This window comes from Eschrichtius robustus, chromosome 12, assembly GCF_028021215.1.
Source record: "Eschrichtius robustus isolate mEscRob2 chromosome 12, mEscRob2.pri, whole genome shotgun sequence".
Taxonomy (NCBI): Eukaryota; Metazoa; Chordata; class Mammalia; order Artiodactyla; family Eschrichtiidae; genus Eschrichtius; species Eschrichtius robustus.
The window spans coordinates 104,441,112-104,466,050 of record NC_090835.1 but is presented as its reverse complement, the minus strand read 5'-3'; the positions used below and the strand labels follow the sequence as shown (position 1 = coordinate 104,466,050).

The 24,939-nt window shown below is 50.1% G+C and overlaps 1 protein-coding gene across 1 annotated transcript in view; it reads right to left on the bottom strand.

Moving 5' to 3' along the window:
• Positions 1-24,939, bottom strand: part of F13A1 (coagulation factor XIII A chain) — a 140,447-nt gene that overhangs the window by 11,336 nt on the left and 104,172 nt on the right. Inside the window, exons 10-12 of the mRNA XM_068558050.1 lie at positions 21,197-21,350; positions 13,864-14,151; positions 7,849-8,009 (exon numbers count right to left, since the gene is read on the bottom strand). Of these exons, the coding sequence (XP_068414151.1) occupies positions 7,849-8,009; positions 13,864-14,151; positions 21,197-21,350 (603 nt within the window). The remainder of the gene's footprint in view (positions 1-7,848; positions 8,010-13,863; positions 14,152-21,196; positions 21,351-24,939) is intronic.

Genomic DNA, 24,939 nt, shown 5'->3' with positions numbered 1-24,939 from the left:
AAGGTAGAGACATCATGTAAAAAAAAGAGCCAGTAGCTCAAGCACACTGTGATCATATGACAAGGTAGATGAGATTTGTTATTCTTGTTGTTTTACTTTGCATCTGTGTGAACAGGAATGCATAGAGAACGTGTTTTAGGTACCCCAGTTACCAGTGGTTCTAGATTTCATTCTCAAATGCAGGTCGTTCCATAGCTGTGCTGAGAGGGAGGGGGAATGCTCCCCTTCCAGTGGAGGCCTTGCTCACAGAGAGTCTGGGATGTGCTCTCCTGGCCAATGGAGTAACCCACTGCCTGATCCTCCGGGACCAACAGAGGATGGAGAGAGAGTCGGCTATCCGAGCATGTGAAGCCATGGCTGGTGGTACCCTGCCCGGGACCCTCCCCAGGTTCGTGGACTTCACCTGCTCAGAGCGCCTCATGGTGGGACCTCACAGACAGACTTTGATTTTCTCCACAGATGGCTTACGGCAGTGCTGAGGACCCCACTGTGGCGGCCAGGACGAAGACAGTGACCGTGGTTGGGGGACGCTGAGGGGAAAGCATGCTGGACTCAGGGTCTGAAGACCAGGGACCACTGCTGTGTGTCCTCGGGCCAATCACTTGAACTCTCTGGGCCTCAGTTTCTTATGAGGTTCTTGGGAATATTCAATGTGATATCGTATGTGAAGTGATCTGGCAGAGCATCTGCACCATCGCAATTACTGACTCTAAATGCCATGGAGGTTTGAAGGGAGACAGTGCTGCCAGGGTGACCAGGAGAACTTCCTCAGCCTCAAGTTCCCTCGTGGGGAGTGATGTGGATTCGGGTTCTCAGGTGCCGGAGCCAAGAGGCACAAAGGAGAGAAGCTGGCAGCCTCCACTGACACTTTCTAAAGAGACGTGGAGAAGCCCACCCCCCATGCCCTGCTCCAGCCTCCCACTGAAGGGCTGTGGACACAGCAGGGGTGCGTCCTGGTGACTGGAACACGTGTCAGAGTCACGGAGGACCCACGGGAGGCCAGGAGGGAGAAACATGCTCGGTGGGAAACATGGCAGGAGAAACGGTTTAGGGGTTGGGGTTCAGGATAATTAGAACACAGAGTTTTGTTTTCATTTTCTGCCTTGATGGAAAGCTTCAGATATTTAGGCTCTCACAGAATGAAGTGAAACTGCAGTTAAGTCTCACAACGTACCTGGTGACTGTCAAGCATTTGGGGACGCTCGCTATGCCTCAGGTGGTTCCCCAGTTTTAACCTGTCCTCCGGTTAAAAAGTAAAACAACACATGAACTGGGATGTTGGAGGAGCAGGGCCCAGCATCCGCCCCAGCAACCCTGCCGGCCTTGCTCTTCTCTGGTTAAAACTGGGCCTTCCACGGGCACAGGCAGAAGAGGGATGAAGATGATTTTACCCTTGACCTCAGGTGAGGGGTCGGCTCCAGTTAGAACACAGCGGTACAGTGGTGGGTAAGAAAAACCAAGGCAGTGTCTTGATTCAGAAGCGACCTGGGCGTGGAGCCAGCGCCAGTGCATCTGTGCTAGTTGGGAAAGGGAGCCCCTTTTCCAGTGGACGTAGCGTCCTGCCAGGCTGCGTGGCTTGGCGAGTGGCGAGTGGGCTCGGTTTGGTCCCTTCATTGTCCACTGTGTGGGCACAGCTCCCACAGGTGTCGGATTTGGTCTGGAGTGGAGCCACCCAGAGGAAGCCATCACCCGGGGGGTCAGCAGGGACCTTCCCCCTGTGACCTGCCTTCTCCTCACTGCTGCAGGCCCAGAGTGCCGGGAGGACATTCTGCTGGTTGATGTCTAGGAATTACCCCCTTTCCTAGGCCCTGGCTACACTGTCCGGTACAAGAGGAGTGCCCCAAGCTGTGAGGCCGTGGTGGTCGACATGTGAGAATAGAGCAGCTGTGTCCTTGGAGCTGACCGGGGGAGGTCCCTGCTGAAAGGCAAATTAGCAGCCTTTCCCCATTTCAAAGAAAAAGTCAATAAAAATATTTTCAATACTGAGTTATCCTCTGATAATTTTTAAAGCATTTGCTACAATTTACTTACAGAGTGGGCACCAAATAACTCTTTGTTGAATGATTAAATAAGTGAGTGAGTGACTAAACATCGGGATGAAGAAATACCGAAAAATTCTTTTAGCCAACAGCATAGATAAGTAACGAGCACACGCGTGTTGAAATCGTGTTAACGCCACTCCAGGATGATTCCTGGACTTGTGTGGACGGTGCACAACCTGGGGGTGGCGGAAGCAGGGAGGCGCGTTAAAATGCGCGTGAAAAAAATCTTGGAAACAGTCAACTGTTCTTATTTTAAACGTTTAAAAGGTTTTTGGTTTTTTTTTAAATCTAGGGGCACCTGTTGGTTTATGGTTTGTTCATGGCTGTAACTTTTTAAAATCACGTACATAGAAAGTGGTTTTATTTTTTTCCTAGCAAAATTGCTCCTCATTCATAGGAGAGAATGAGTTCTATTGGTGTCTCATGATGTTCTGAAAAGGCCACAGGACTGTCCTACATGATAATACTAAAGATGCGGTGGGACCCGAGCTGTCTTAAATGGCACTGGGAATGGTTTTCCCAGATACTGAAAGGAGGTCATGGGGGAACGTGTGACCACCTCTCCTCTCTCCCCCGAGTCTCCTCCAGGCTCTTCGGGACCGGCCCCCCTCTCAGGAGGCTCCCACAGGGAACAATGCACGTGCTCAACACCCAGGGGTCGGTTTCAACGCCACCAGGTAAGCATTGGCCGGAGGGCCGTTCCTGCCCTGAGCAAGTCCCAGGGGCTTGACTAGAGAATCCCCGGCACAGAGGGGACTCGGGGGGGGAGGGAGGTGACACTAACCAGTAACCCCCCGGTCCTGGCAGGGGCTAAGCATTCTCAGGAACGGCCCAGATCTAGTCCTGAACAACTTTGTGTTTTATATATGATTGCAGTTAATAATGGGACTAGTATTATGAGGGTGTTATTTTGCAAAAAGGGACAGGGAAGTTCAGAGAGAGAGGATGTGTGTGTGTGAGAGAGAGAGAGAGGAGAAAGAAGGAGGAGGAGGAGAGGAAGAAGGAAAGGGAGAAAGAGGACAGGAGACTTGGTGGCGGCTACCCCGGGTGATGGAAGCTGACAGACGCTGGTCTTCATCACGTACTTACCTACCGTGATCGAGGTACCATGTTAAGCTCTTTATGAGGATTATTTCTATTAGCCCTCCCAGCAACCCAACAAGGTCAGCAATATTACTGGACCCATTCTACATCTGAGATGTTGAAGAATTAGCCCACAGCAGCCCAGGTAGAATTAGGAACCCGGGATGTCCGGGTCCAGCCATCCAAGCCCCTGTGCTGGGGGCTTCTCTACAGAAGGGGCTGTAAGGGTTCCCCCCACCCCGGTGTTCCTGCTCCAGTTGACTTGGGTGAGGACGTGAAAACTGTGAAAGCTTCACTGCTCCCCGAGACCGGGAGGAACCCACCGGCACGCTGCCCCCATGTCACGCACCGCGACTCCTGCAAACCAGCCTCTAGCCGGCAGACCAGCTGAATTCCCTCTGTTGCCCCCATCCCCTCCCCAAAATAGCCGTTCCTTAAACATCAAAATGCCGAAGAATCTTTTCCTGACTTAAAGCCTCTTAACAACAATCAACACGTGGGAAGGCAGAGAAAAATTCTATGTATAACTTTAATAAAATATACTTTTCCCATCAAAATATTTTGATAGCCTGGGAAAAGAGATGTGTGCTCATTGAAGTTTAATGACTGTCTCTCCCTGCCGTTTTCCCCATGAGGATCACACTGTGTGACTCATGCATGGTGGGTGCCGGGAACAGTCAACTGGGAGCACAACTTAACCCACTTTCGATATCTGTGCTCACGGGGACGAATGCAGGGCAAGACTGGGTCCTTAGGATGTAAGGACGTGTCCACTGGCCTAACTGCTTTGGTTGACGGTGATGTGGACCCAGACAGGTGGGCCCCATCGTGGTCCAGGTTGGTGTCTATTTGCTCTAGAAAGGGAGCTGGGTAAGAAAAGCTGCGAACTAGCCCTCAGGCAGCTCCAGCCCCAAGGCTGAGCTGGGTCTCCCAGGAGACAGTGCTTTGGGCAAAGGCTTTGAAGAGAAGGGAGAAACGTAAGAGGTTCCGACTCCTGGGAGGTCGGAGTTGACCATGATGTTACATTCATGCTCTAGAATCTCCACTGAAGCCCCCCTGTTCACAAATGAGTTAGGAAGCTCTCATCCAAACCTTTTAGCCTCACCTCAAAGTGTCCCCAGGCTGCCTTGCTCGGTCTCTCTTCACTAGTCACCTGCTTCCAGCCTGCACTCCCGCCGCGGCGGCTTCCAGCTGCTCCCCACGCCCACCCTCGCTTATGTTTTTTTTTTCCTAGCGTCTGGAGTGGTCCCTCCATCCATCTCTACCGGCTGAATGTTATCCGCTCACCAAGGATCACCTATGGTTCTACAGCCTTAATCCTTGACACCCCACTCCACTCCAACTCCTGTGATCTCTCCTCCCTGGAAACACCAGGCCGTTCGGTAAACGCAGGCACCATCTTCTATTCTGGTGAAAGTTCCAGTGTGAGAGCAACATAGCCGAGCCGTTACCTGTACAAGCTTCCAAATCAGTAAGACCTGGGTTAGAAGCTTCCTTCCCTCCCTTATCAGGCAGGTGACCACAGGCAAGTGGCTCGTGAGCAGTAACAAGGGCAATGCCAACAAGCAACACATACCCGGCGTTGACCGTGAGCGAGGCATTAGGTACCCACTAGTTCGTTTTACACTCACGACAGCTCTATGAAGTAAGACTTGCCATCGTCTCTGTTAAACAGCTGAGAGACCAGGAGCTAAGAGACAGTAAGTGATGCGTCCAGGGTTACACAGCTAGTGTGTTGAGGAAACAGGCTTGGAGTTCAGATAGTTTGGTCCCAGAGCCTGTGTTTTGACCACCATGCTACAGGGCACTGCCCTCTCTGGGCCTCTCAGATTTCTCATCTGTAAAATGGGTACAATAATGCCCACCTCGTAGGGTGGAAATGAGGATTAAATAAGATAGTACAGGAGAAGCATAACAGCAGAGACCTCAGTACTCAGAGCTACTGTCATTGCCAGCACTGTGTGCCGGTCTCACCCCCACTCCTGCCTCGGGGTCGGGGGGGGGGGAATCCTGCCTTCCTGACCCTTGCCTCTCACACCCCCTCATCCTGTGCCTTCATCATGGTGACCCTGGGAGTTTCTGTAAGCTGTGGGCCTGTCCCAGGCTCAAAGAGATAGACCAAGGGTTCTAGCGTTTTCTTAGAACCTGGGGACATGTGTCCCACGTGGTCTGGACCTCTGAGCCACGGTGCGTTTGTACTTTCACTGCATTTAGCTTCTTCTCCAACTCCTGTTTATGCAGTTTATTTGACTCCCGCCCTGAGGTCTCCTGGGTAACATTTGTTTCAATGTATATTTATTTTCTCCTCCCCTCCCCTCCCCTCCTCCCTTCCCCGCTCCTCCTTTTGTCTGTCTCCTCTCTCCCCCAGGCAGTCACTTTCAGGATACCTGCCGTCTGGGTACCCGCGGTCCATACCCCACGCCTCGAGTAGACTGACTAGGATCCTGGTCGCCAGTGCATTAGCCAGTTTCTGGAATTGGGGCCTCTCACAGCTCAGGGACACCTGGGTGGCTTTCAGGGTATGAGGGGCTTTACCCAGGAACACCTCTTCCCCGCCTCGGATTTAGTCTGTCCTTGGGGCTGATGCAGTTCATGAGGTTAGTGGTTAAGCGACCGCTTCTGTGAGAATGCGCCTGCCTGCTTTCCTGAGCGCTCCTGGACCTGAACGGAGGCCAGAATTTCCATCTCTCTCCTGCTGGAGTCCCGGTCAAACGGCCCTACCCTCTAAATGCATTACGTCTAAGAACTGCCTTTTTGACACCCTTATGGAAATTGAAAAACAACACAAAACCAAACAAAAAACCCACACAACTCTTTGTAAAGTACACCCTCCCCGTTCAGGTCACTTGAGCCGCAGGAGAAGGGATTTGGGTTCTGCCCGTGGGGAGTTAAACTGCTCTCTGCGTAAACTCGGAAGATGACTAGTCAATAAACCTTCAGTTAATGAGGTCTAAAAGATGAAAGTTATCAGTTTCCTGTATTCATCCAGTTTATTGCCAGCGGTGCAATTAAATTCTATTTTACGCTGGGGTTGGAGCACTTCCCAGCTGGGGACAGCTCTCTGCTGAGCCCTTCACCGGGACAAGCTGTCAGTTCATAATTAGGTGAGCGTGTGGGCCTTGCCTCTGGCGGGAAGGGTTCCGAGGCGGAGCTCCTGAGGGGAGCGGGAAAGGAGGCCTCCCCCAGCCTCCGGGAGAGGCCTGCGCGGCACCGCGTGTGTCCCAGGAGAGCCCGCCACGAGGGCAGCTGCCACGTGGCGGGTGGGCAGGCCGCCCCGGTCAGGGCACCAGCACCTTATGCTCAGGGGAATGGCAGCTCCCCTGCAGGAACCCCAGTACCACTTCTCTGTTCTGCATTCTTCCCTGTTCTGCCTGCAGACCTGCACCCCTCACTTCTATGCTGTCTCTTAAGGCCTCTTGTGTAGGTGGTGCTGTGATGGGCCTGTAGCAGGTGACTGGGGTGAAAGCACCAAGGAGGCGTGAAGATTCAAGCCTTCCTAGAAAAGGAGGGCCTGGGGTTCTCTTCCTCCGGGGCCCTACATGTTGGCCTGGTGGGACTCATCGTACAGGAGCCCTCAAGGGCCGTGCACACGGCACTGGACCCAGTGAAGGCTGCCATTTTGAATGCTACACAACATTATTAGCTTTACAAGTGATTCTCAGCAAACGATTCAGAAGAGACACAAGGCCTACTGCTCCCTGCCCGCTCATTGCCAACACCCCACCTCTAGAGGCTTTAAAATATGAGTGCCTCTAAAACTTTGATTTATCCACCACTTTATAGAGGAATGCACCTTCAGGTCTGTGCTAACCACTCAATCACTTGGAAAGGTCTCCAAGCCCTGGATAAGGCTGACATGAGATGTCACACCCCAAGAACCCTGATGGAGGCCTGGGTTTCTGCTCCCAGGGCAGGAGGGGTCTTGGGGAGGTAGCTACGGACGCTGCCAGTGGTCCTGAGAAGTGGGAGTGGACAGGCTGCCATATTTGCCTTCCCCTTTCACCCATGCTCACCTCTCCACTGCCAAGTGCCTTTGAGCCATTTGGACAGAGAGTTCTTGCAGCAAATGGGGAGACAACGTTAAAACTACTAGCCAGACGGGCAAAAAAGGCCCTCCGGTGATAGAGGTCAGAGCAATGGTTGTCTCGGTGACGGAGGAGAGAATGATGGACTGCAAAAGGCGTGAGGGAGATGTCTGGGGTGTTGGATGTTACAAATCCTCTGTGTCTGCCTCTGGCTGGTGGTTGCCAGGCGTATACACACACGACAAGTCATGATCATCACGCTGACATTTTGGTTTGTGCATTCTACCGTATGGACAACAGTACAGCCCAAAACGCAGGTGGGAGGGGAATCCAGGCGGCTTCTGTTCGATGCCATGCCTGACCTACTTTATTCTGGGGACACTGAGTTCCAAGTATCTGTATCCTTTACACATCTCTGTCTTCCTCCACAAGCGTGTTTATACCCCCAGGTTATATTTATATCTGCAGCCACATCTATATATTTAAATCTGGAGAGGAGAGAAACGTGTTATATGTGCATGTCTGTATATAGGGTGGTTTACTTCTTTCAAAGAACAGGAGGATCCTAGTTCCTTTTGTTTTTTTTTTTTTTTTTTGGAGCAGGACACACTTTCACACACACACACACACACACACACACATATTCCTAAACACTAACAACCTTGCCTTTCTCCCTCATCTGAGATGCTAAAACTGACCTTGATGGTGACCTTGGGGATTGTCAGCACAATGGACTTCTGCTTAGCCAGAACATCGTTGGTCTCATTGACACGGGCTGTGACAAAGAAGTGCAGGAACGCCTGCTCCAGCAGCTGGTCCATGTATTCGCCCGCTTGAATCAGCACCTCCTCTTTCTTGACTAGCGGGAGGAAAAGCAAACATGGCGATGTCAGGACCCGGGATAGGAGCTGCTTCACCCTTCCCTGAGGGCCCCATCTTTTCCACGACAACACAGTCTCCACCGAGAACACACACAGGTGAGGGCGAGTGGAACACAGAGCCCATCAGGGACAAGAAGCTCTCCGGCTTCTGGGGTAAAGGATGTGCTGGAAATTCCACATCCAGTAAAGTCTTCCTAGAGAAAACGTGGCAAGTTTTCCCCAACAGTGTTTTTGCTCTTGTAAAATGCAACGTGACAAAGAGGTTTTAAATCAAGGACCAAGGGGTTTTAGCTGGGGCTGCTTGGATTGAGGCAGAAACAGTCCCAAGGCGACAGATGTGGGGCAGTGACGTCCACGGCCACCGTGCCGTGTGCCCTCCTGTGATGAGAAACATCTCACGCAGGCCAGGGGCCACGCTCGAGCAAAGCTGTCAACGACCTAAACCTTTTCCTTGATTCCTTTGCTCCACACTTTCTCTCCAGCTTGTACTGTACCAATCTGCCTTGATTTTTCTATTTAAGAGAAAGAAGCGGTTGAAACCAGTTTCCACTGTAGGCATGCAACTCTCTCCCACCCCTTCTGCTATCTGCAACTTAAAAGACCTCTGTGATCTCAAGGCACCGACAACGTGAGCATTTAGGTGCTGGGGACGAGCCAGTGAGGATGACAGGTGGAGGGTGGGGAGTGGTGCAGGCCCCGCTCTGCTCACCATCCGGGCTGAGGACGGGAATCCTGTCTTGCGTCTCTGACCGCAGCCGTGAGGTTCTGTTTGGCTGCACTGCCCAATTTCTCTCACTCTCATTTCCCAGAGCCCAGGATTCTTAAGGGCAAAGGGCAGTTCTCCTGCAGGCCGAGCCCGGGCCTGGGCAGGGCCAGGCGCCAGTGTTGTGTGGTCACGCCTCCATCCCCCCTGCATGGAATCGAATGTCTCCACCATGGCTTCCCTGCTCAGTGTCTGCCTTTGGCCAAAGATTCCTCCTTCTGGTGGAAGTTATTGAAGGAAACAATTCCCAAGGTTGATAGTTTCAAGTGCAGAGGGTGGTTCGTTTTAGCCCTCCCTCACGAGCGGCCATCCAGGACCCAGGGCGGAAGACCCTGTGGGGTGAACTCCAGGGCACAGGGAGGCCTCCTGCCTTTTGGGCTCCCAGACGACAGCTCATCAGGCCGTGCCTACCATCTGCCTCAAGGTCTCTGCATGGATGAGTAGGTGCTGTGACCGCCCAGTCTTGGCTTTACCTCACAATCACTTAGGGACATTTAAAAACCTGCCCTGTTGGATCCCACCCCAGGTCAATTCAATCAGAATCTTGGCGGCTGGGACCCAGGCTTTGTTTTAAACTTCTGCAGATGACTCTTACATGCAGCGGGGCTGAGAAGCACGGCTCAACCACTAGGGGGACCCACCCTTCCCGCCCCCAGATCAGCCCTGTAAGAGCCTGCCACCTGTTCTCTAACCCCACCCACACTTAGGGAATCAGGATCTGCATCTGAATGCAATGCTCAGATGGTACATATTCAAGTTTGAGGGGCTCCCAGAGATAGGAGATTGTAGCAGGAGATGGGGCGGTGTTAGGGTAGAATTGGGTGGGCTTAGGATGGTCTCCGTTTTGAACCTGAAAATCTTGCACCCCAGAATGCACTCAATTCCTGGCAAAATGGAAAGGATGGTCATCCTAGACCAGTGGTTGTCAACGGGGTGCAATTTTGCCCCCGAGGGATCTTTAGTAATGTCTGGAGATGCTTTTGGTTGTCACAACTGGAGGTTGTTACCGGCATCTATCGGGTAGAGGCCAAGGATGCAGCTAAACATCCCACAACACACGGGACAGACCCCGTAACAACTGTCCAGTCTGAAAGCTCGCGGTACCCAGGCTGAGAGACGGCCACGGGCCATGCAGAGTTATTAGAATGTACTGGTCCGCCCTAGACAAGCAGTCAGCAACTCGGCCTACTTCTAGGGCAGTCCCATTCCACTTAGAGCTGGCCTTTGGAATCGAAGACCTTGCCTTGACCTTGACCCTCGAATTCTGCCTTTTTGGGTGACCCACTCATGTTGCCTTCTTTGGGACTGAGCCTGGACCTTGCTTCCTCCATGGCTCCCCGAGCAGTGAATTGTCCAGAAGACTAAGGCTCTGTCCCTCAATTGGAGACAACCTCAGATGAGCACATGGGGGCTGTTTTCACTTCGCCAGATGGGGCCAGATGGAGCGGCAAAGTGACAGGCCTTGAAGAACACGCATTTTGCCGCTAGCTGCCTCCGGTAATAATAATAATAAAAAATGGACATCCTCTGGCTATTTCTAGAGGGCCGTGTTTGACCACTGGGCTGTTTAGGTTGGCGAGATGCGCCTGACATCTTTACAGAGGCTTTCGTTGCCTTGATCCCATCAGCCTCGGGACTCTTCACTCTCGGAGGTAGAACATTCTCTAAATCTTGGCACTAAAGAAACTGGGCTGTGTTTCTGAGCCCAAGAGAACAGGGCTCCTGAAATAGTACATTATGTAAGTGCTGTGTTTTGCCACTGCACAAGAAATTGTTCTAGATAAAGTTTATTAAACGTGGCAAGAAGAAGAAGAAGAAGAGATTTTCATTCTCTGAGTGGTGGAGCTGGGACCCTGCCAATACCATTTACGGTGTCTGGGGAAAGCCAGGGGGGACACAGACAGGAGCTGCTTCATCTCTTTTCCAAAGAGCAAAGAAAACTAAATATAGCCAAGTGGAAACGATAGCACCTTTGAAGGTATGGGAGGTTTAAGTTATTCAGATCTTCCCAGCTGATTCTAGCCTACACATTCCCTTTAATCATCAATCTGGAAAATACGCTTCTCGTTCTACTTGGAAAACTTTCTTTGCAACAGACTCTCCTAGGATTGTACCCTGACCTGCTTGATCGATGTCTAGAATCCTGTGGCTTTTTGCCATATATTGCAATTTATTTTAGGTTGCTATATGCAATTTATTGCACGCAGTTAGTGCCACGTACATGCAGGGTAAAGCAAGAAACAGTCCTCAACTCCCTTCAGGTTATTCAGGACAAGGCTTGGGGTGGGCTGAGTGCGTGGGAGCTGTGTTGATACTGAGTCAGGCTTCGATGTCCCTAGATCGATGACTGAGATGGCTAATATATCATGCCGTTCTAGCCCGCTAACTCACGTAAGCTCATGCTTCTATTGGATCATGGAGAGAAGGGGAAGGAGATTGAGAGATGGGACTCTGGTGCGGTGGGAAAAGGATGGCACATAGTTCCTTGTGCAGGGGAGTGAGGGGCAGCTGGACCCCAGGCAACGGGGCACAAGTAAGGGGCGGGCCTACTTAGGGCCCAAGAATGCACAGAGCTGGCTCACTGTACCTGCCTGAATGAGATGTGGCTTCTGGTACCTGCTTTGCCTCTAATTGCTATGTGTGGCCTTGAACACGTCAACTCACCTTTCTGGTCTCCGTTTCCCAAAGTGGAAACACGTTGGAAGTTAGCATTTATGGGGAGCCTACTTGCGGGAAGCCTTCCGCATATATTATCACATTTAGTTTCCTCCATATCCCCCTTCTCTCACGCCACCCATCCAACCTGTCAACCAATCCCGAGGGCCCTACCTTCAGAAAACACCCGGATCTGGTAGCTGTCACCACCTCCCTCACCTCCACCACCATCTCTCACGGGACTACTGCAACAGCGTCCTAACTAGTCTCTAAGCTTCAATTCCACTTCGCCTAGAGTCTGTTCTCGGCACAGCAGCGGAGTGATCTTTCAGAACCCAAGTTAGAGCAGGGCACACTTCTGCTCAACACCGTCTTACGGCTCTGCAGCTCACTAGGAATCATAGCCAAAATCTTTACAAGGGCCTCCAGGTCTTTACCTGGTCTATACCCACCAGCCTCCCCTGGATGCCTTTGCTCCTGACTCTGGTCTCCTTGCTGCTCACTGAACACATCACATGAGCTCTGGCCTCAGGGCCTTTGCACTTACATTTTTTTTTTCTGGCTGGAAAGCTCACTCCTTCCCTTCTGTCAGATTTCTGTTAAATGTCACCCTATCAGAGGGGCTTTCCCTAACCACACTCCCCCACCCCTGGCACTCCCTGTCTTCCTTACCCTGCTTCGTATTTTCCTATTCTACGCAGAACCATATGTATTCACTTGTTTGATTGTTTATTGTGGAGCCCCCATCTTCCCCCCAGGAGACCATCAAGAAGCAACTCATTGCTGTGTCACCAGCACAAAATAATACCTGGACTTGTAGGCATTAAATAAAGGTGTGTGTGTGTAGGGGGGGCGGTGAATCAACAACCCAGAGAGGTGGGTAGTATTGTTCCCACGTGCAGATGAGCTCAGATTACTTAAGTAATTTGCCTAGGGACACACAACTAGTAGGTGACACAGTCACAGCTAAAATCCAAATTTGTCTCATTCCAAGGTTCAGGCCCTCTAAATCCACCGAGTCTGTCTGTTCTAAACAGCTGTGATGACTGTTTTTTCTCTTGAGTCCTTTATACTGACTACGCATTTCTGTAAGAATTATCTTTCTTCAAAGTGCTAGATCTTCCAGTTTCCAAAACAAATACCATGGTGATTTCTTAATTGTTGCCTAGTCTACTGAATCGAGGGGGATTTGCTTCCTTCAAGATTGAGTAGGTTTCTTGAAATTAGGAGTTTTTTAGGAATAGTTTCTCATTTTTCTGGGAACATCTTTCTGAAGCCTCCCAAAGGTACTTCCTGTGGCTTGGGACAGACACAGAATCCAGGAAGCCTGAAAACAAATGAGACGTGTGGTTTGGCCACCCCAGGCGGGATCATAGTCTTGCCTGCCTCTGAGTTTTAAAAATTATTATTCATATACCTTTTATTCCATTTCTTTTTCTGAGTCACCTGTCAGGTCAACGGATCTGGTGCCCTGCCACGTTGACCCTTTCAGCATGCTCTGTTTTCTAACTCCGTGTGCTCTGCCTGGAGACCGGGTTCTTCTGGTTGGCTCATTTGGCCAGTTGAGTGACCAGCTGTTGTGCACGCCAAACGCTGGTACCCCAGGGAATGAGACGGGTCGAAATTGCAATCCCCAGTGCCAGCTGCGGCTTGTCAATCCCAGTCCTACTTAAACTAGTCTGGATTTTTCATAGTGAAGAAGACGCTTTGGAAGGCCATGTATGCAAGGGAGGTGAGGGATCGAGGCACGGGAGAGGCCCCCGGGGAGATGGCCGGGAGAGCAGAGCCTCCAGAGGTTCCTGGACAACACGTCCCGAGGCTCGAGTCTCCTCTCCCAAGGATGGGCTCTCCTGACCCTGTACATCAGACAGCTCACCCTGCGGAGCTTAGATCTCCCTGCCCCCTAAATGGTAAAGCCAAACACACCGTTCCTGCTGGGCGGCCCCCCAAAGCTGTTCCTAAGTTGGGAGAGGGGTACCGCCAGTGGGCCTGCTTTCTGAGACACAAGCTTCACCAACTTTCCTGTGCACACCGGTCCCCCTGGGATCTTGTTAAAATGCCTGGGGCTGGGGCGGGGCCTGAGAGTCTGCATTTCTGACCAGCGCCCAGTGGGTCCTGACGCTTCAGATCCTTGGGCCACCCTGTAAGTAGCAAGGGGTTCAGTGACGTTTAACGTTCACGACTCGTGGGGCTCTAAGCTTTGAAAATTTCAGTGCTCACGTCTGCGCACGAGTCACGAAGACGGAAGTGGGGGCCTTTCTAGAAAAAGTGGGTCCTGCCCTGTGGTTCCTGCTCCTGGGCTCTGAGCCAGGGCTTTAACTTTGACAGGAAGTTATTAGGGAGCGTCAGCACAGAGCCAGACAAGGAAGCAGGTGACACATCTTGGAGAGAACAGCCACCCCTCGTTAACTTACAGGACAAGGGCTCCAGTGTCACATCAAACGTCTCTTTCTTGAATTCTGCCTTGGCGACCCCGGTGTAGAAGGTGATGTTGCCCGAGAGATAGGCTGTGATGGTGTAGTGGGTGGGGCCATTGTTACGGAAGGTGACGGTGACCTTGAAGTCTCTTCCCAGCACGGCATTCTCCACTTCAAAATTCATGTGGACATCAGACCTCGATTTGACGACGCCCTCTGTGCTTAGGGGCTTTTTAGCCCCGTACATCAGGGCAGTTTCTAGGGCCAGCCTCTCTTCTTCTTGACCTAGGAAAGGTGCAGAGATAAGGACAATGCACGCTACCCGAGAGAAAGTCACCTTAATGAACAGTGTGCCGTGGGCACTGCTTGCTGGGCTGGCCGGGCTGCCTCTGTAAGCCTCAGGCTTCCCTCTGGGGCAGGCGCCACCATCATCCCATGTTATACATTCTGCAAAATCAAGTTCCCAGAGAGTTAGGACCTGCCCGGCTGCCGGGTTCGGCCTATCTGAGCAGGGGTTACTACAGCGCATGCTCCAAGGGTTGTTTTTCCAGGGTCACTGTTTCAAGGCTCAGCAGATAGAACCGGCAAAACCTAACTCTTCTCAAACTGTGGCATTAGTTGGCTTCCCTCCCAATGTCCTAGCCACGTAGCTGGAGAAGTTGCATCTTGCCTTTCACCTTCTACAATGTGAGTTTTCTCCCATTCGTGGGTCTGCCCGGCAAGACCCGTCTTCCACATGTCTCTTTCCACTCGGATCTGTCCCACTTGGCTTGTGATGCAAATGGCTAGCAAAAGAAGAATCACTTCGAAATAAAAATGCTGGCTTTTATAGTTACATTAATCTTTAAGATGTTGCCTCTCACTTAACTGATAACAAACTGCAATGAAAATGAAGAGGTCAATTAATAGTGCTAACAAGTATCGCTGAGAGCTAACTATGTAACGGGTGTCACAGGAAGTGCATATTGTACGCTGTCTCATCTAATCCTCAGGAGGGCTCTGCAAGGCAGGGGCTATTACTACCATCGGTTTCCTTGTGTGTAAATAAGGACGCACACGTGGTAGGGTTGGTAAGTGGTTTACAGGTAGGACATGCATAAGAATTGGCAGCTACTAGGACTTTGCAAAGACAGAGAAAATGCCAGCAGGTGTTGCGAACAAATGAATGTGTATTTCTGTGTGTGTATTAACAATTTCTCTGATTGTCAAGACTGCAAGAATGTGCCAGAAGTAACTGGTCCAGGACAAGCATTGGCTAGAGCACATGTTTCACAGTCGACAAGAGGGAGATAATACTAAAGGGAAGGAGTGGCTGTGATAGGGAAAGCATAGTGAAATATTTTAGCGGAAAGCATCTGGCAAATAGCTCCCCAAGGAAGAGAGCATTAATGATCATGGCTTTGGACGGGCACCAAACATGCATTTAGGCAAAATGTGGGAGGTGAACACCAGCAGCGGGAACATGGTCATGGTCAGAGAGGTGCCTCGTGGGGAGAGGCTGAGCTGGCCGAGTGGAGGAGGGGCGGTGGAAGCTTCTGGACGCTAGGAGGGACTTCACAGCGGGTCGTAGATGGAGGAACCTCTAGCTTCCTTCTGGGGACCAGCCTGTCCCTGTGAGCAGGAGCTGCCAGCGAGGCAGGAGGGGGTTTCCAGGAAGCGCAGGCCCAGGTAAGAGGCAGGAGCTGCAGGGTTTCCCCAGCTCGACAGAATCCCCGCTCTCTGCACTTGTGGTCTGAGCTCTGATGTCTCACGTAACGCAGGGCCATGAATTTGGTGCCGAGAGAATGATCTAAAGCCAGATCACATTTTCTGAGGCTCCTCTGTGGCTCCAGCACCAAGGTCAAAACCACCCTTCCATTAACTGGGTGTCATGAGAGTCTCCTTTATGTCTGATGAAGCCTCTTCTCATTGCTCAGGTCTTAGCTCAAATGTCACCTTCTCAGAGTGTCCCCCCCCCCCCCACTTCCGTTACTCTGGTCCTCTCGTCTCTCACTAACACATCACCTGGTTTTCTTTCCTTTTCCCAGTACTCGTCGCTGTGTGACATCACTTCCCCCAGGAGAAAGTAAGCTCTGTGTCCCCAGGACCTGGGACCCAGCCTGGCACAGAGGCTCTGGAGGACTGGGGTTTGGAGAAGCACTTTGCCTTCATCTAGGGACAAAACTTTCATCTTTATAATAGATACGAAATAGTCCGGTTTAGGACATCTGATGTTCAGTTAAGCTCACCTGTGCAAGTGCCACCTGAGCTACCATTCCTTTGATCATCTCATGCTAGTTGTGCCCCTCTGATGTCCAGGCACCGTGCCAGGCTCAGATGAGAAGCGCAGCCCTTCCTACCCGGGTCTAAGGGGACGAGTGCAGAGGGATCACCACACGCGTATCCGTCACGGACGCTGGGTCAAGCGTTTGTGTGTGGTGCGGGGAACACAGGGCAGAGATTTGACACCACCTGGGGGCAGCGGAGGCTTCTCAGAGGGTTTTTCCTTCCAGAGAGAGAGCAAAGGCATGGAGCAAGTGGGAGCCTGGCTGGGGGGAGGGGCTGTCACAGCTCACCCGGCTGCTGATTTTGATGCCTGTGGGTATGGCTAGGAGGAGCCGTGAGGGGGCAAAAAGGCAACTAGCAGAGGCTTGGCGAGCTCTGGCTGGAGTACCCTGCAGGCAACGGAAGCGAGTGAGGGCTTTTAAGCAGTGCGGCAACAGGTTGAGATTTATGTCATTAAATATGTCACTTTGGAGGCAATGACTTAAACAGAGGGAAAGAGGGTGAGGAGGGAAGGTGGAATTGGGAAGCTATAGCAGTTATCCAGGAGAAAAATAATCAGAGTCCATGCTAATAGTAGGAGCATGGTAGTAATAATAGAATTACTGGCAATAGTGGAAACTAACTTTTGTTGGCCATTTACTACGTATCAGGGACTATGTTAAGGGGCTTCCACGCCCAGCACCATTTGATTCTCGGGGAGGGGCCGTGGAGATGGAGTTCACCCTTTGAACTATTTGGGAGGGGACTTTTAGAGGATTTGCTGCTTGACTTATTCTCAACGTGCTAAGTTTGGGTGGATCATGGTCCTCTTCCCTGGGGCAGGGAGCACGGGAGAAATAGATCTGGGGTGGGGAGGGAGTGAAAGAAGGTGGCATTTGGGAAGGTTCAGTTTCAGGTTCCTATGGGACATTTTGGTGAATGTGGGGCTTAAAAGTGAAGTCTAGGCTGGAGACAGACTTGGGAGAATCAGTATGTGTGTGCATGTTAACACCAGCTACTGGGCAGGAACAAAGCCTAGAAGGAAGAAACATTCTGAGGGGGGCAAAGAAAGGGGAGCTCTGAGTTGCAGAAGAAGATGGAAAAACGAGTCAGGTAGGTTGGGATGGAACCAGGAGAAAGCTGCATCGTAGGAACAAAGAGAAGAGAGAACGTCAAAGCAACCTAAGTGTCCAATCAACAGACGAATGGATAAGGAAGATGTGGTATGTATACACAATGGAATATTACGCAGCCATAAAAAAGAATTGCAAATGTTGCCATTTGCAGCACCATGGGTGGATTTGGAGGACATTATGCTAAGGCAAATATGTCAGACAGAGAAAGACAAATGCTGTCTGATACCACTCATATGTGGAATCTAAAAAACTAGCAAATAGAACAAAAAAGAAGCAGACTCACAGATATAGAGAGCAAACTACCGCCTCCCATTGGGAAGGTGTGGGACGGGCAATAGGAGGGTAGAGGATTAAGTGGTACGAACTATTAGGTATAAAGTAAGCTACAAGGATATATTGCACAACATGGGGAATATAGCCAATATTTTATAGTAACTATCAATGGAGCACAACCTTGAAAAATTATGAATCACTATATTGTACACCTGTAACTTATATAATATTGTACAGCAAGTATGCTTGAATAAAAAATACATTTAAAAAAATTTTAAAAAATTTTTAATTAAAAAAAGAAGAGAGAATTTCAAGAATTGTGAGCGAGCAATAACATCAAAAAATGCAGGAGGTTTCAGGCAAGCTGAAACCTGCAAAATGTTTATTCTACATGGCGATCAGATGTCTTGGCAACCTGGAGGAGAAGGGCTTCAAGGATGAGCACGTGGCAGAACTCAGGGCACAGTGGGTGAGAAATAAAAGGAAAAGGATGTTGGGTGTGGGCAGCTGTGCAGGCAAAGGGAAGAAAGGAGGGACCATGTTTGCAGGGGACTTTATTGTTGAAAAAGAGTTTTGTAAATTTTCTTAACACAGGTGACATGGTCACGGGAAGGAGCTAATAGAGAAGGAGAGATGAAAATACAAGTGACAGAAGGTATAACTGATGGAGCGAAGAGGAAACGGGACCCAGACACCATCACAGAAGAAGACGTCGCCGCGGGAGAAGTTCTAAGAATTCTGGTTTTCCAAATTTTATAGTTTCTTCGTCTTATATTTTAGAGAAGGGTATAAAATTAACATTAAGCTTTAGTTCATCGAAGTGAAAAATGATCTTTCCACAGTCTAGTCAATTAAAATAGTAAATGCCTAAATCTGGTAATATTTTTTTCTCTGTTTTCACTCCCACCACAGGTCAGTGGCCACACTCAGCATTTGTAGAGAAATTATACAAAAGATTCAATCATGAGGATCAGGGTGGCAAATGCACGGGCCCAGATGCTGGCAGTCTCTCCTAGATGCCCTTGGGGGAGATAGATAACCACTCACTCTTTCCCACCACATACGGGAGCAGGCTCTGCTTCCTTCTTAAACGGCACTCACTCCATCATTCCCAATGTTAGAATATGAAACCCACATGCCATCCTTGATTGAGAAGCTAACGATCCACCTGGAATCAGACTCCAGCCCAGGAGCAGGATGGGATGTCTCTTAAACTATCTATGCGGATTTTAGGGGCTCTTCTGCTTGGACCAGCCCCCCACACTTTCCACTCCTCTGAGCCTTGCCTTCTTGCCAGACCTTGGAGGCCTGGACCTCAGCTGTCTTCCCCATTCAGAGCTGGCACATTTTATTTGTTTTAATCTGGGGTTCTCCCTTGGCCAAGCTCCTGACTCCTCTTTCATGGACTGACGTCTGACCCCGATTTGGTCTTCACCACCACCTCCGTGGCTGAGCGCTCAGGGCATCCTGCTGAGCAGTTTAGACAAGATAGCTGGTCACTTGGACGGCTTCCTAGAGGACGGCTCAGCTCTTGTTCTAGACACGGTCTGCTCAGGACTCTTCCACACTGGGAGAGTTTATCCACAGTCCCTGTCCTGCTGCCTTTTCCTGGAGAACTCGTTCCCTGGGGAAAGAGTCATCCCCGTGTTTCCCTGTTCGTCCTTCAGACTCAGGGAGCCCGCAGCTAAGGTCCTCCAGGATCCCTGAGCATCTGTCCAACCACCCCTGTCCCAGGCACCCACCACACAGCTTCCTGCCCGTCTCTCTAGCTACTATAGATGGGAAGGCAGGGCTGTGTGTGTCTCCATCCCGACAGTGTCTGGAATCTGGCGGGTGGGTAACAGCAAGTAGTTGAAAGGATGAATGATTAAATGCGTGGGTGTTACAGCCGGTTCCTTTCATTCCTATATGGACTCTTTTTTCCTTTCCAAATCTTTTTGCCTGTCACTCTATCACCAGAGGGCATGGCTCGTTTGTTTTGTTTTATTGTGCTCATGTTTTGTTTTGTTTTTTTTAATAAATTTAGTTATTTATTTATTTTATTTTTGTCTGCGTTGGGTCTTCTTTGCGGTGCGCAGGCTTCTCATTGCGGTGGCTTCTCCCGTTGCGAAGCACAAGATCTGCGCGTGCGGGCTTCGGTAGTTGTGGAACATGGGGTCAGTAGCTGTAGCACACGGGCCCAGTTGCTCCACGGCATGTGGGATCCTTCCGGACCAGGGCTCGAACCCGTGTCCCCTGCACTGGCAGGCGGATTCTTAACCACTGCACCACCAGGGAAGCCCACGCTTATGTTTTTAAAAACTCTCTTTTTAGAAAAAAGCCCCAAAGAAAAAAAAAATCTTTTGTATCTAGGTTGTGCAGTGATAACCTACAGAAGAGAAGAACTATCTGTTTCAGGAGTACAGCAAAAATTCACGGACTCAGATGGCACAAATCCTGAATTTCTCGATTCAGCACACTTTCTCTTTATACTGCAAATTGCTTTTGTAAATAAGAGCAGGAAGACAGAGGATCTAAAATATTTAAAACAAATTCTGCACTCAGCATTTCAGGAATACTGATGAATATTTAGGTATATGCAAATGACTCTTCATTTTTATCCATTTACTAAAATGGCATTTGCCATTCCTAAGAAGCTCTGTCGGTGAATCACTTGTAACATATATTCCACGTCCCCACGAAGACACCCAAGGCCCTGCACCTCCTGCCCACTACTGACCTTGGGGAGATTTGACTCCAGCCTCTGGGCACTTAATGAGCTTAATGCTTTAGTAATGTCTGCAGGACCCCAAACACACCGGCTGATTCACACCCCATGGCCTTGTCATATTCTCATCTCCTGGAAACCCTGGTCCAGCTTCCTTTAGCTGTGGTCTGTGACTTCTCTTATCGGGCTTTGTTTTTCTGAATCTCCTGGTTGGACTGACTGCCCCTCTTCTTTGTTTTCAAAGCCCTCAGCAGAATGAACCTATCACTTGCCCAGAAACTGGGTTCTTCTCACCGTGGAGATCCCAGCACCAAACGCAACTCCAGGCATAGAACAGGCACTCAGTACGATGGAGACGGGACTGAACTCAACCGCTCCATTTCAAACATTCCACACGCGAAGAGTTAACATAAACCACCTTAACATTATTTTATGATTGAAACGGGCCTTCATTCTAATTGGCCTGAATAAGTGAGACTGCAGTGTCCTATTAATGTTGTATTCCCTACCTCAGGGGATTTCCACGATATGTCAAGGGAACAATGCACGTGAAAACAGTTTTTAAGGTACTAAACAAATGTGAACAGGTATTTAAATTTCATTATTGAACTAAAAGTACATTAGTTATGTAATGTTTTCTAATAGGATTATTGGAAATTAAGATTCTTTCATACTTTTATGAACAAGAACACATTCTATATTCTGCTAAAATAGATGTGACTTTAAAGCAATTATTTCAAAAGCCATGTGAAGCAGAATTCCGCTCAAAGCAAACAAACAAATAAAACTACAATGACACGAGAAACCGTGGGTGTGATGTGTACTCACTCCAGTTCTCTCCTAACTTCCAAATGCTGCAAATGGCCATGCCTTCTCCGGAACACATGTCTTCGTGGTGACAGTGACCGTAACGACGAAAGTGCTGAGCAGACTTGGGCAGAGCAATCTGCGTTCGATTGCAGTAACTTACCTTCTTGGAATTTGTAGGTATCAGTAATATCTTTTATGCCATCTCCTCCAACTTGCTTGGTCACGATTAATTTCCCAATGTGGGTGGTATCAAGGGTTTCAACCACCTGAGTGCCATCTTTCTTAGCTGTAATGTAAACAAGATCACTGTTGACCTAAAAACAGGAGAGGAAACCATTAGCCAGCATCCAATGTTCCTGTCACCAAAATCTCTAACTCTCAATAGTGCAGCCATGTAGGATCCCTGGAGACAGCATTATTCATCGCGCTGAGTCATTTAAGTGCCAACCATTTCTTTCTTTCCTTTCTCTTGCTGGCAAATTCTACCTCCTAAGGCAAAGCAGAAAGTACCCTGTCTGTTACTCTCCTTCTCAGACTTCTTTAAGCTGACGGTGATGGCGTGACCTACTTCCAGGAAGAAGAGAAAGTCTGCTGGGTGGCTCCTGGGAGATTTTTCTCCAGGTAGATGCATAGGTCCAAATCCATCAAGATGTATACGTTAAATGTATGCATTTTAAATATCAATTTTACCCCATTAAAGCTTAAAATAATCAAAGCAAGTAAATGGAGAGAAGAAAGGCTGTGATAGGCAGAGGGACTGCAGCTTCAAAGGTTCTGGGGAAGGTATTTGAGAGACGCACGGGATTAGCTGCAGGGAACACGGGCTCTGATCTTGGGCGTGTACTTTTAGAAAGTTACCTTGTCCTCTCTGAACCTCCGTTCCTGCTTCTATAAAATGAAAATAATTACACTTGTTCTACCAGTTTCATAGGAACACCTTAGGACTGAGCAAGATAGAATCTATGTGAGCATGATTCTCACAGAGGTTTGTAAACATCAAAATTGAGTAAAAATGTAATGGTCATTACTAGGTAAGGGGAAAACTTGATGATAGATCCCTAGCTTTTAAAGATGAGGTTTAAGAGAGCAACTTTTCTCTACTTTCTCACAAAATGTTCTGAATTTCCGTGAAGTCTGATCTCCATTAAGGGGAAAGGAAGTAGTCAATATTTACTGACCCATAATGTTTCAGGGACATTTTTAAATGATTTAATTTAAACCCCACAACGGCAATCCTGTGAGGTAGGTACTATTATCCCTGCTTTATAGGCGAGGCACCAAGAGTCAGAGAGTCAGCAGAGTGTTTGTGGTCACATGGCTGGGAGGTGGTGGAGACGAAGTACAAACGTGGGCAGGGGCATGCCCATTGCACATGCCCTGACCTTCACCCTGGGTGGTCATGGCACACGCCCTGACCTCCACCCTGGGTGGTCATGGCACACGCCCTGACCTCCACCCTGGGTGGTCATGGCACACGCCCTGACCTCCACCCTGGGTGGTCATGGCACACGCCCTGGCCTTCACCCTGGGTGGTCATGGCACACGCCCTGGCCTTCACCCTGGGTGGTCATGGCACACGCCCTGACCTTCACCCTGGGTGGTCATGGCACACGCCCTGACCTTCACCCTGGGTGGTCATGGCACACGCCCTGGCCTTCACCCGGGGTGACCCGTACACGTTCCCTGGAGTTTCACAGCTCACTGCCTCTCCCGCATCAGCCCACAGGACCACGGCACCACGTGGTGAGGAGCTGCTTCCAGGCCCGGGGCCCGGGTGGTTCCATGCTGCCTCGGGTTTCTGAGGGGTGACGACGCTGGCCCTGCCCCTCAGCAGAGTATCCAGGGCTTGGTGGCGACGGGCACGTGGTGTGAAAGGCCGAAATGCGAAACCAGGAATCAGGACGAGAGAGGACGGAGCAGACACCTGAAGAATATTTCGCATTTTGGAAAAGAAGTTCAAGGAAACTTTAAATGAGCTTCCTGGGAATTGCAGCCTTCCCTCTGGAGGAGACCATGCAGGCACGGACAGCTCCCTCCTCACTTGCAAATTGTAGCCACAATGAAGACAAATATCCTCTTAACAAACAACTCTTAGAGCAGCTTTCAGTTTTCCAGGGAGACAAGGCTAAATATGAAAGTGGATAAATCCTTGTCTCCCCTTGAGCATAGCTTAGGAAATTTATGTAGGCTAAAATCTCAGGCCAGCCCACTACACTGTCCCTTGTGAGGAAAGGAAAGGAGAAACACACACATGAAATGGCTTTTGCATATGTATGTTGGGCGTGAGTGTTTAGGGAAAGGATCCTTTTCCAGTGACATCCGCAAGCTTTCTTTTCGGTTGCAGCCGCTAGCGTGGTGGTTCTCCATCCTGACTGCACATTAGAATCACCGAGGGGCTCAGAAGGTGTGTATGCAAGACCAGCTGGATCTCTATGGTAGAACAGTCATAAGTGGAAGAAATACCGGACCTAGGCTACGTGACTTTGGGCAAGTTACTGAATATCTCTCAGCCTGGGTTCAATTATACCTCCCTTGCAAGGCTGGCAAGTAGATCAGCAACACCTGTGAAAGTCCTATGTTTAATTTCTTTTGAGTGGAATGGAGTCTTCGGGACCATCTAGTCTTACCCATACATTTGAAAGGGCTCTGGTCACGCAGAACCTGGGCAACCCAACGTGAAATATGGCTATTCTCAGCCCCACCACCCCTTGCTTCTTGGTCAGACACAGGCACTTCCAAAGTGGGGTGGACAGTAGGGGGAGAGCTTTCCTACCAGGAGGAACAGTATGTGTAAGGACTCTGATACGAGAGCATGTTTGGCTGTTTCAGGGCCCCTGGGGCTCAGCAAAGGTGGGCTGGGTCCTCAGGCTAGAGGGGCCTCTCTGCAAACTTCTGCTTGTTGCCCAAGGAATGTAAACGCGTGTCCACTGCTGGCAGAAGCTACACTTCTCACCTCTCAGGATGGAAGCTCTGGTTTTCAGGACCCAGGGCAGCGTTTGCTCTCTTCATTTGTCCCCAAGTGGAAGTAACTGCCCTGCAGGCTGTGCTGAGAAGGTGGTGCTCCTTCCAGGGCTTCTGAAGGAAGGCAGTGGATGCCCACCTGGTTCTGGAGCCTTCCTGGCACAACTGCCAGACGTCCACCCCGTGCCTGCCGTTCCTTCAGCCCGCAGGGGCTGGCTACGCGGCCACACTCCTGTGTGTGTGCCCCCTGCGGCTGCATACGCGGGCCTCATCTCCCACCAGGACTGCCGGCACTTGAGGGTGCCATGTGCCCCCTGTCTCTCTGGGATACTGCCCTCAGCAGTGTACTATGCACACGCTTTTGCTTGCTCTATTCATTCATGCATTTACTGGCGGCTGCCATGTGCCAGACCCTGCTTTCAGCGACGAGAACCCAACAGAGCCTACCTGCGTGGAACTTACGTTCTAGCAAGGAGAGAAATAATAACACTAAGTCAGAGTAGAAGGACAGAAACCACAGGGCAGGTGGTGATGTTTCAGGTGGGAGGTGGTGTGAGTGAAGGTCTCTTTGAGGAGGTGAGCTGAACAGAGATCTGGATGCAGGGAGGGAACAGGACATGCGAAGTGGGTTGCAGGATAGGGGGGGAGCTGTCATAGCCAAAGGAACAGTGTGTGTAAAGACTCTGACAAAAGAGCAAGAAGCTCAGTATGGCTGGAAGGAAATGAGCAAGGGATGGGGCTTGGAGGGGAAGCCAGGGTCCAGATCACACAGAATCTCGTAATGATTTATGCTTCAGTGTATTGTAAAAGTGATGGGAATCCATTAGAAGGTTTGGGGCAGGGGAGTGACATGTTTCTATTTACATTATGAAGGATACCTCTGGCTGGTTTGTGGAGAATAAACAGGAAAGGGGCAAGCGAGGAGGAAGCAGATGATTTAGG